The sequence below is a fragment of the Paramisgurnus dabryanus genome, chromosome 14 (assembly GCF_030506205.2).
Source record: "Paramisgurnus dabryanus chromosome 14, PD_genome_1.1, whole genome shotgun sequence".
NCBI classification, from domain to species: domain Eukaryota; kingdom Metazoa; phylum Chordata; class Actinopteri; order Cypriniformes; family Cobitidae; genus Paramisgurnus; species Paramisgurnus dabryanus.
In genome coordinates, this window is record NC_133350.1 from 23,520,183 (window position 1) to 23,532,160 (window position 11,978).

Sequence of the window (11,978 nt, forward strand, 5' to 3'; positions counted from 1 at the left end):
GTTGAAATTGAAACTCAATTGTTCTGTGAATTATTTTCTCTCTGCACTAAATGGCAGTGCTGTGGTTGGATTAAGGGGTTGGATTATTATAATAAGAGCTCCTTATGACATCATAAGGAGAGCCAAATTTCAACGACCTATTTTTCAAGTGCTTGTAGAGAATGGTTTACCAAAACTAAGTTATTGGGTTGATCTTTTTCAAATTTTCTAGGTTGATAGCATCACTAGGGACCCAATCATAGCACTTAAACATGGAAAAAGTCAGATTTTCATGTCATGGCCCCTTTAAGGTGTCACTGGCATTAAACAGCCTTTTCAGCAAAATTTAAACAGCAGAATAATACTGAAACACAAAACAATTTATGATACATGCAAATATGTGAAAGCTAACATGCAAAAATATTAAACAGATGGTTTGGCCAAAAAACCCTAATACTTAAATGAATTTAATAAATATATAAAAAAACACAAAACCAATCAGATTCACACCAAACGCGGCAGAGGCGGCAAAAACGTGCTATTCACGCGTAGTTGGACACTTGAACATTTTGAGTTTACTCGCTTCATTCGCGCATGAAAGTCGCGCGTGAAATTCTAGTCATATAAAACATTCACGTGGAAATTCGCGTCATGAGAGGGGCTTCTGCGACTTCGCTTGCGTCCTGTAATCACCTCACTACTAGAGCAAGCTCCTGAATGGTTAACGCTGCACGATTTTCCGGCAAGGTTCAGATTTTTCAATTCGCGTGAGAACCCGCGAATAAGGCGTCTACCGCGCCGCGCTAAATTCCTCATTTGCGCCCGTAACCTCCAGACGCATGTTAACGCATGACTTAACATTGAAATAATTCGCGCCAGACTCTCTTATAAGAGCTTATATATAAGCTTTCCATTGATGTATGTTTGTTACGATAGAAAAATATTGGGCCGAGATACAACAATTTGAAAATCTGGAAACTGAGATTTTGGTGCAAAAAATCTAAATATTGAGAAGTGTCCAAAGGAATTCCGTAGCACTAATGATAAAAACATTTTCAATAAATTTATTGTAGGAAATTTACAACATTTCTCTATGGAATATGATATTTACTTAATGTTAATCTTTATCCTAATGATATTTGGCATAAAAAATCTATAACTGTAACCCATACAATGTATTGTTGACTATTGCTTCAAGTATTCCCGTGGTACTTATGACTGGTTTTGTGGTCCAGGGTCACATATTTAAACTCTGAATTGACATTTAAAAAAAAATCTTGGTAAATGTATATAGTTAACCCTTGCCTGTATTTATGGTAGTGTGATTTTACAGTACTTGTTAACAAACAGCTATAGCAAAATATTTCATATTGAATTTAAGGTGGACAGATAATTCCTTAATAAAACTGAATGTTAGACACCAGCTTACAAAACCACAGCTGGTGAAAAGCAGCTGTGCTTTTGGATTTTTGACTAAAATCTTAAGATACAGCTAAACTTAGCTTGCGTTTCTTCTACATACAGTACTTCTGAAAGGTTTGGTTCAGCTTTTAAAGGGTTGTGTGTGTTTAGAAAGAAGGAGTTGAGGATGTAAATGAGGATCTAATATGAAGTCAGTTTCAGGAATCAAATCCTGATTACTTTAAAAAATGGTTTTACCCAAAGCCGCCCACGTCATGTTAATGATGATACGTTTGAATAGAGCCTTCAGTATATCGATTGAGTTTATGATCCAGTGTGTGTAAAATAACTAAAGTCTATCACACGTCTATCTTCTACATTCAAAGGGTTAAGACGTGATGTCGTTCTCTGTGAAATGTTTAAAGGTGTCTTTTCTCATGAAGTGAGACTGTTGCTCTCGTGTTGTGGTTTGTGGTAATGCAGTACTTGACACCTTATTCTGCCCCAGAAACAAATACAGAGTTAAACTCTTGACGTTTCTGTAGTCTTCACGAGTTACAGCCCAGCAGTTGAGCCTGCAATGGAGATTTTAATCTTCCCAGAAAGTCATTATCTTTTATGAATGTGCTGGTTTTCAGGATATGTATGAACACTAGTCGTGATGGAAATTAGAGTGGTTTGGCTGTTGCTTGTATTTTCTGTCAGTTTGGTGGAAGGTATGTATGCGTCTCTTAATTTTGTCGGCCATAATCGATGGTATCTCTGCCATTGACACATATAGAACACCGCAGAGATGTAATCTAGATTTTCTTGAAAAGTTTTAAAGATGATGATGATGATTATTTTTCGATAGTGCTCGTGCAATACTCGTGTGAGAGATGGTGCGTAGATTTTATCAGAGCTGTGAACTCATCAGACGTCATTTGCAAACCGCCATTAAACAACTATAAAACCACAGGATGTAAACCAATTAAAGGAACACTATTTTGTTTGGATTTGCTTTTAAGTCACACATGCAATTGTGCTGTTGTAGTGAATATTGACATTCAGTGTGTGCTTGTGTGTGTGTGTGTTTAAATAGATCTTTGTGTGTTTTCTTTAAAGCAACAGGATGCTTACCTACAACCAACCTGCAGTGTTACAAAAATGCAACTAAAGATGACGAGGACTTTATTTGTAACTGGGAGGATAAAAACATCACGCAAAATACAAGATACACCCTATACATGTGGTGGGTTCAACCAAAAATGAGCATTTTAGCAAAGTCATGAATGTTTAATAAGAGCAACTCAAAATTTCCTCATAGTTCCTTAAAGGGATAGTTCACACAAAAATGAAAATTTTGTCATCTACTCAACCTCATGTTGTTACAAACCTGTATTTTATTAATTTGTTCTGCTAAATACAAAGGATGATTTTTGAGCAATGTTTGTAAGGAAACCGTTTTTGAGCCACACTGACTTTCATGGTAGTATTTTTCAACATATCCTCCAACTTATACGATTGCTTTGGTCATTTGTCCATTTCACCAAATTCCACCAATAGATGCATTTACTAAATTAGCGCCTCTACCGGCAGCAGGGGAAACTTAATATATTAGGGTATAAAATTATATTTTGGGGTATAATTTTGCAATGACATTTTCAATTTAAACCAACAAGATTAATTGTATTTTATTACACATTACACTATTCAGGCATTTAGGGCAAATAACGTACCCATTTATTTATTATATGATATAAACACAGCATACAAAACAGTCACAACTTTTTAAAATGTACTTAAAATATACCGAGGTCAAACGACATCCGGACGTACACTGATTCAAAAACTGCCGCGATGCTACGTCATCTATGATTGTGAAAAGGCATTGGCTCTCGTGTGTCTCGTGACCGATTGCATCATTACGTTAGCTAAGAATGTAAAGCGTTATTGGCTCCTGTGACCGACTACGTCATTCTGGTTTATGTTTGAATGAGATCTGGCTGTGCGGTTTGATCACAGAGTTCTTCATATAAAGTAATCGTCAGTTCGCAAGGTTTGCGACACGAATGGTTTCTAAAACTTTTATACTGTTTTATGCAATTAATACCTGACTGTACTTTTACTTGCGTGTTGTGTTTATATGGTTGAGAAGTGGTTGGGTTTAGGGTAAGGGTGAGGGTTAGATGCTCCAAAATATCTTTAAAACAATAAATGTTTATAAAACCATTTCTACATTTACAAATTCATAAAATTAAATGTGTCTAATCTGATGCACTAATGCCTTAATACGTCACTTTACGTTGTAATAAGGTGCTTGCACAAATGACTTATGAGGTCGTTCCTATTTGGAGGACAGTATCTTTTGCTGCCACACGAATAGGGGCATGCTATAATAAATGATATGTGGGGTATTTTGAGCTGAAACATCACAGACACATTCTGGGCACAGCTGAGACTTATATTACATATTGTACAAGGCCATAATTGGTGTCCTTTAAAGCATCTGTAAACATCAGAGCTAAAGAAAATACTGAATTTATATAGATTTTTTGTTTTATGCAATATTTATTGTATACTGTATGGATTATGTATTGTGCCAAACAAAACACATGAAAAGTATGTTATCAAAAATAGATATTGAAGCAGACTGTTTGATAAATCTTATTGTCATTTCTTCCTCCTGCTATGTATAGGGACATTGTAAAGAAAAAAATTGTTTTCAGTGAGACCACCAAAAACACAAATTACTACATTATTTTGGAGAAACTAGGAACAATCTTCAGAAAGAGGGAGATATGGGTACAGAAAGAAGTAGACAATGTTGCCTGTAATTCTAGTAAAAACGAAGTCATCCTTCAATGCTTAGGTAAGATCTATCTATCTATCTATCTATCTATCTATCTATCTATCTATCTATCTATCTATCTATCTATCTATCTATCTATCTATCTATCTATCTATCTATCTATCTATCTATCTGTTAACAGTCAAATATAGTGAACCCCATATTACCAGCACGTCAAGGTCAGCAGGCATACTGAACCTTACACTGGACAAACCAAAGGATAACCGAAGTGTTATATACGAGATCAGATGGAGGGAAATCGTCTCTGAATGGCAGAATGTAAGATATTCAAAAAATCTTATGTTATTATGTCCTGAAGTGAATGTGCTATTGTGCTAATATGATGCACTGTAATTGTAGGCCACATTTAAAACTGAGGACAACACTTACCAAGGTTAGAGTCTACATGTTTTTGATTTGCAAAACTATGTTGTTTCATTTTTGTAATGGTCAAAATATCAAAATGAAACTAAAAAGTAGTCTGATGCAAAAAAATTGAAATATTATACCTGAAATGTTTGACGAGAATGTTGGAAGTTTGTGTGTCCATCCTTATTAAGCATGAACACTAAATGAGGTATTATTGCCTATAGATTTCTACACGCTACAGCTACAAAACCAGACTGTTTACCAAGTCCAGCTGCGACGGAAGGCCAATGCACTGTCACCTATATGTGATTCACAAAATGTCACTTGGAGTGATTGGAGCACCATTGTGGACGTACCCTTAGGTTTGATTTCATTTTAATTCACAACGGAGCAACAGACAGCTTGGTTTACGTGACAGAAGGGCTTTTCACACTTAGCATCAAAGATATTGGATATAACAAGAATTTATTATAGCATGTTAAAATTGCCACTTTGTAGGTGTGTGCAAAAATGTGATGTTTTGGATGTGTCCTTTAAAATGCAAATGAGCTGATGAAATTCAAACACTGATCACAATGGTGATGGTGGTTTTTTGCAATTAATACTCAATTGTGCTTTTCTCTGCACTAAATGGCAGTGCTGTGGTTGGATAGTGCAGATTAAGGGGCGGTATTATTTTAATAAGAGCTCCTTATGACATCATAAGGAGAGCCAAATTTCAACGACCTATTTTTTCATGTACTTGTAGAGAATGGTTTACCAAAACTAAGTTACTGGGTTGATCTTTTTCACATTTTCTAGGTTGATATAAGCACTGGGGACCCAATCATAGCACTTAAACATGAAAAAAGCCAGATTTTCATGCCATGGCCCCTTTATAATCAGGTTTAATCACACGATTTTAGAGATATTTGTCTTTTTCCATTCAAGTAGATAAGAATTTAGACTTGTATGACTGTATTAACTAAACGGAGGGAGGCGTTGCAAACATGGCCAAATAGTGGCGTAACTTCCCTAAAGGGACTTTGTTACCATTGGTTGTTACCACTGCTTTAAACCATGGGTTATTATAAGACCTTGCCTCATTAATTATGTATGTCTTTTGTAATGCAATGCACATTAACTGAAGACCATATTAATTTGTTTTGATAACATAAAACAGACCGAGTTGATTTTTATTTGTACCCAGTGTAAAGATTGAACAGTATGAAACATGAACCTGACCCTGGGTTTCAAGTGTACAAAGCTCTTCAATCAATGCAGAACCATTTTTTTAATACGCCAAAGTTTGTCGGTTAACAAATTTCACATCTTTCCACAGGAATTCACTCTGCACCTAAAGTTAGATATGAATTATGGAAACGTTATAATCATAGCAGGGATTTTTATCTCACCTGGGATGTAAGTATTAGAAAACCAGAGAAAGGTAGACATGTTCATTATTGTTTGGTGCCATATACATTGGTATTTCAATAACGCTCAAATTTCTCTTAGGCCCCACCCGCTGAAGAGTCTGTTGGAGGGGTGACGTACAAACTGACGCTCTCAGTATGGCCTTGTGAAGACCCCCAAAATATTAAACCCATAACTGTTAATCAAACCTATCATAACATATCAATAACGTTTTCTGAAGCCAATGTGTCCATCATTGCAAAAAACAAAGTTGGGAGTTCACCAACTCGGTCAATCACAATTCCTGCTGTGAAACATTCGAACAGTAAGTGTATTTTTTTATAAAGGTGTAACTCATGTGTTAGTTTGTGCATAAGTGTTGTTTTTTATGTGTGAACGTGATTAAGGGTGTGCTAATCACAGGAAGAAAGTGTACGGTGGGGGGTTTTAAGTGATGAAGAGCAACCAAAGTAGAACAAAACTGAAGTCAAAACACATTGTACTTTCGGCTACACCTAGAGCAAATAATAGAGACTGTCCCACACAAGCTGTAATAGATATCTTACTATTTTCAGACTGCCCTGAACATCAAAGTAAAAAAAAGGCCAAACCCAATAAAACCTGCTTGGAATGGTTCAAACTGGAAGATGGCGAGACGCGATTGCAGGCCGCAAAAAACTCAAGCCGTAAAGTTTTCGAGGACATTGAAAAAAGTAAAGATACTTTAAGTCGGTCTTTCAACATAAAGACTGCCCTGCACTTGTTCACACTCGTCTGATTTTATTTACAGGTGTGGAAAAGTTTGTACGTCATTATTACTTTCTTCACATCAAAAAGAAAAGCAATTTTCAGACTATTGCCCAGTGTCCTTTCTACTCAAAGGAGGGAGGTACGTGTAGAAAATATAGATGAGCGGAATATTAAGGCCTCAGTACACTGTGCCAAAAAATGGTCCTAAACTGTCACTGGTGTAGTAACCTTTCAAAAGGTCCTAATACATTTTGGTACCAATATGTACCTTTGAAGCTCGTTGGTAATTATGTATGTGTACCTCTCAAGTACTAATATGCACTCTTTGGTACTAATGTGTACCTCTCAGATACCGATATGCATTCTTTGATACTATTGTGTACCTCTCAAGTACCGTTATGCACTCTTTGGTCTTAACGTGTACCTCTCAGGTACCAATATGCACTCTTTGGTCTTAACGTGTACCTCTCAGGTACCAATATGCACTCTTTGGTCTTAACGTGTACCTCTCAGGTACCGATATGCACTCTTTGGTCTTAACGTGTACCTCTCAGGTACCAATATGCACTCTTTGGTCTTAACGTGTACCTCTCAGGTACCGATATGCACTCTTTGGTCTTAACGTGTACCTTTCAGGTACCGATATGCACTCTTTGGTCTTAACGTGTACCTTTCAGGTACAGATATGCATTCTTTAGTACTATTGTGTACCTCTCAAGTACTGTTATGCACTCTTTGGTACTATTGTGTACCTCTCAAGTACCGGTATGTACTCTTTGGTCTTAACGTGTACCTCTGAGGTACCGATATGCACTCTTTGGCCTTAACGTGTACCTCTCAGGTACCGATATGCACTCTTTGGTCTTAACGTGTACCTCTCAGGTACCGATATGCACTCTTTGGTCTTAACGTGTACCTCTCAGGTACAGATATGCATTCTTTGGTACTTGTGTCTACCTCTCAAGTACCGTTATGCACTCTTTGGTCTTAACATGTACCTCTCATGTACCGATATGTACTCTTTGGTCTTAGCGTGTATCTCTGAGGCACCGATATGCACTCTTTGGTACTAATTTGTACCTCTCAGGTACCGATATGCATTCTTTGGTACTAACGTGTACCTCTCAAGTACCGATATGCACTCTTTGGTCTTAACATGTACCTCTCAGGTACTGATATGCACTCTTTGGTACTATTGTTTACCTCTCAAGTACCGATATGCACTCTTTGGTACTAACATGTACCTCTCAGGTACCGATATGCACTCTTTGGTACTATTGTTTACCTCTCAAGTACTGATATGCACTCTTTGGTACTAACGTGTACCTCTCAGATACCGATATGCACTCTTTGGTACTAATTTTTACCTCTCAAGTACCGATATGCACGCTTTGGTCTTAACATGTACCTCTAAGGTACTGATATGCATTCTATGATACTAACGTGTACCTCTTAAGTACCATTATGCACTCTTTGGTACTATTGTGTACCTCTCAGGTACCGATATGCATTCTTTGGAACTAACGTGTACCTTTCAAGTACAAATATGCCCTCTTTGGTCTTAACGTGTACCTCTTAGGTACTGATATGCACTCTTTGGTACTATTGTGTACCTCTCAAGTACCGATATGCACTCTTTGGTACTAACATGTACCTCTCAGGTACCGATATGCACTCTTTTGTCTTAACGTGTACCTTTCAGGTATCATTATGCACTCTTTGGTACTAATGTGTACCTCTTAGGTACCGATGTGCACTCTTTGGTACTAACGTGTACCTCTCAGGTATCATTATGCACTCTTTGGTACTAAATTGTACCTCTCAGGTACCGTTATTTACTCTTTGAAACTAACTTGTACCTCTCAGGTACCGATATGCACTCTTTGGTACTAACGTGTACCTCTTTTAGGTACCAGTATGCACTCTTTGGTACTAACATGTACCTCTGAAGTACCGATATGCACTCTTTGGTCTTAACGTGTACCTCTCAGGTACCAATATGCACTCTTTGGTACCGATATGCACTCCTTGGTACTAATGTGTACCTCTGAGGCACAGATATGCACTCTTTGGTACTAATGTGTACATCTAAGGCACTGATATGCACTCTTTGGTACTAACATGTACCTCTGAGGTACTAATATGCAGTCTTTAGATGCAAAGCTGTACTTTTTAAAAGGGAATTACCCCAGTGACAGCTAGGGACAATTTATTCTGACAATGTATGACTGATATAACCACTTGAACTTTTGGATTTGTTACAGCGCCTAATAAAGGTCCAGACAATGTGTTGCATTTCAATGTGACCCATGAGTCGGCTATGGTGAGCTGGCATTCAATTCCTGTGGAGAATCAGCGAGGGTTTCTACTGCAATATCTCATTTGGGTATCTGGTGGAAAAAACACAAGTAAACCAAAAGTTTACCATATTGTTGATGGTGTATTATTATAAACCAGAGATATGGCTGATATTAAATGTTTTGCACTGATTGACACAAAACAATCAGTATGAACTGAAGTTATAGCCAATAATGTAACTAATGCTCTCTGTTCCTCTTGCATCAGCGCTTTATCGGTTGCCAGCAAATGAAGAAACTTTCTTTATCAAAAACCTTCACCCAGGGACTTCCTACACTGTTTCTATTGCCGGAAGAACAAAAGCTGGTGAAGGACCGAACTCTACTGTGAACTTTGAAACACTGTCAAAAGGAGCTGGTATTGAAACTCACATTTGAATATGCATCATTTGATTATGTAGGACTGTAAGATGTACAGTATTTAGGTTGTCTGCTTTATTTTGAATGAACACAGTGAGGTGTAAGAAAGAGCCTGTGTGTTTTTCTTTTCTTTCATACAGCCTTATCATGGCAGGATCAGACCATTCTGAGTGTCTGTGTGGTTGCCGTCTTGTGTACAATAATCTGCTCAGTAGCTGCCAGGAGGTAAACGGTACCCTTTCAAAAAGTACACCAAAAGCACCTAAAGAGATCATATTAGTACCTTAAAGGTACCTATTTATGGAATGCCAAAGCTATATATGAGGAAATGTAAAAATATATACACTGTTAAAACAGAGATTACAGTATTACTAGGTATTACTGGCAACTAGCTGCCAGTAATTTACTATAGATTTTACATTGATGTTATTTACTGGCAACAGTTTGTTCAAAATTAAATGAACATGAAACATTGTCGAACAAAATATATTTGCAATTCTGTCTGGTGATGCTAGTGGTTCATAAATTACAGGCTTTATATTTACACCACTTGTTTACAGTTTATTAAAGAATTGCCAGGGGTTTTATCTATCTTATGTCATATTAGGGTATTGTGTATTCGTGTGTAAGTTTATCTGTTGTCTATTTGTGTCCTAGATTTAGGAGTAAACTGTTACCAGTGGTACCCAGTCCTGTGATCCCTTCAACGGACTTCATTATTCCACATAACCAGGTTAGCAACACAAACCGCTGAAAAATCTAAACCTCAATACATTTTAAACTCTTCGCTTTGATCGTGTTGCACAACCGTGACCCAAATTCTGAAATCCTCCAACACTGCAAGCAGACAAAAATGTGGTAAGGTCGAAGTTACAACCAAACATGTCACATCAGCACACTGACAATGACATACATACCAGAATCTACTTTAAGTGAGAAAATGATAAAGCAAAGCTGTGTTTCAAAATCAAATGAAGAAAGTTGATTGGTGCATACACTTGCTGACTGTAAGTTTATTGTACAGGACACGGTGACAGAGGAAGTGCATGAAGTCGTCCTTTTGCAGCTTCAAGAGCTTAGCAAACCCAAACTCAGCACAAACCCTGAACGGTGCACTTTACTGCAAGACTTTGGACTCGTCGTCTTCGAGGAAGAGGAAGATGACGAGGAAGGAGTTACTGACTTAAGATCTATGAAGTCCTGTTGTTATCCAAATCCTAGCTACAGAGGACAGGTGATCTGTCTTCCAGAGCCAATCCTCACATCAGAGAGCATTTATAAAGAGAACGACACTGAGTCCACATACAGAAATGGCTTGTTCTTTGAAACAGTCCCGGAGTGTGATGAAACATCACTATAGTCATGAAAGGGCCTGACAGGCCGATCTTGTGCATGAAGAGTATTTTTGGACAAATAAATATAACAAACTTTATTATTATTCTGCAATATGTGTGTTTTTAACTATCTGTTAGATTTGGATTTCTCCTTAACCTATAGTACTTTAAAAACATTTCCTGTTCTTTTTCATTTAGTTAAACTGTACCTGAGTCTTAACACTGGAAATAACCCATTTCTGAGAACACTGTAAGATTCTCGGCAGTTACTAAGGTTGCAAGTGCCTCCTCACTTTACCGCTTTGTTGTGGTTAAACTGACGTATACTGAATTTCTTATTATGTCTACAGTCTTATTATATTGGGTTTTCATTAACGTTTGGTTAGGGTTAGGATGGGTCAAGTATGTTTGTCCCATAATTGGTCATTCATTTATACATAATGCAAATAGCATGTATTAATATAAAACATACATAGTTGAGACAGTTCCTATATTACAAGGTATATTTTATATTAAATAATTATATATTTTATATAAAATAACAAAATTTGAATATCAAATAAGCCAAGATTAAATAAAATTACATTATTGTCACATCAACACACATGTAAGGTGAGGGAAAGCGGACATATGATACATACTGTACATTTTACTATAATACCTATAATTTTACAATATTCAAGCATTAGTCAGTTAGATCGGATGTATGCATTAAATTCAGAATTTGGGAAAATAAATTGTGTACTGTATTAGGCTTTAAACTGTGATAATGCTTTCATGAAAGCATGTACGTATGGTTAACTTAAGGCAGGGTTTGCGCAACAGGGCATATCAATTGTTTATAACATTTACCATCTCGTCCACTAGAGGGAGCAGACACCCCGTGCCAAACTGCTTAGACTCTTGAATTTGGATGCAAACTAAGTTGTTTTAAAACATCAAGCAGTAAATCAGATAAACAAATAACAGCACAAAGCAAGATTTGTTCGTGTTGTTACTACAGTTACGTTTACTACAGTTAACTATTTATTTGTCAAAACTGTTTGTTATTATCCTAAAACCAAGTTAACTGTGCAGGAACGCTTAAAAATATCTGGTATTCTAGCATTTCGTATTTTAGAGTCCTTCACATTTAAAGTAAATGTATTTATTTAAGATGCACGTGCTCTTATTTATTCATTGGGCACGTATATATTAATACTGCTC

General features: G+C 36.8%; 1 protein-coding gene across 2 annotated transcripts; it reads left to right on the top strand.

Moving 5' to 3' along the window:
• Positions 1-1,895: 1,895 nt before the first annotated feature.
• On the top strand, positions 1,896-10,870 carry il12rb1 (interleukin 12 receptor subunit beta 1). 2 transcript variants are annotated; one of them, XM_065241679.2, is made up of 15 exons: positions 1,896-2,096; positions 2,485-2,611; positions 4,059-4,231; positions 4,353-4,489; positions 4,571-4,604; positions 4,804-4,941; positions 5,901-5,980; positions 6,074-6,296; positions 6,547-6,684; positions 6,762-6,860; positions 8,986-9,129; positions 9,287-9,436; positions 9,579-9,663; positions 10,096-10,171; positions 10,463-10,870. In XM_065241679.2, exons 1-15 carry the CDS (start codon positions 2,042-2,044, stop codon positions 10,796-10,798), a joined length of 1,995 nt encoding a protein of 664 aa, XP_065097751.1. In that variant the 5' UTR covers positions 1,896-2,041; the 3' UTR covers positions 10,799-10,870. The 2 variants fall into 2 exon arrangements, with proteins under 2 accessions (XP_065097751.1, XP_065097752.1); XM_065241680.1 differs by lacking the exons at positions 1,896-2,096; positions 2,485-2,611 and having other exon boundaries at positions 4,098-4,231; positions 4,381-4,489.
• Positions 10,871-11,978: the final 1,108 nt, after the last annotated feature.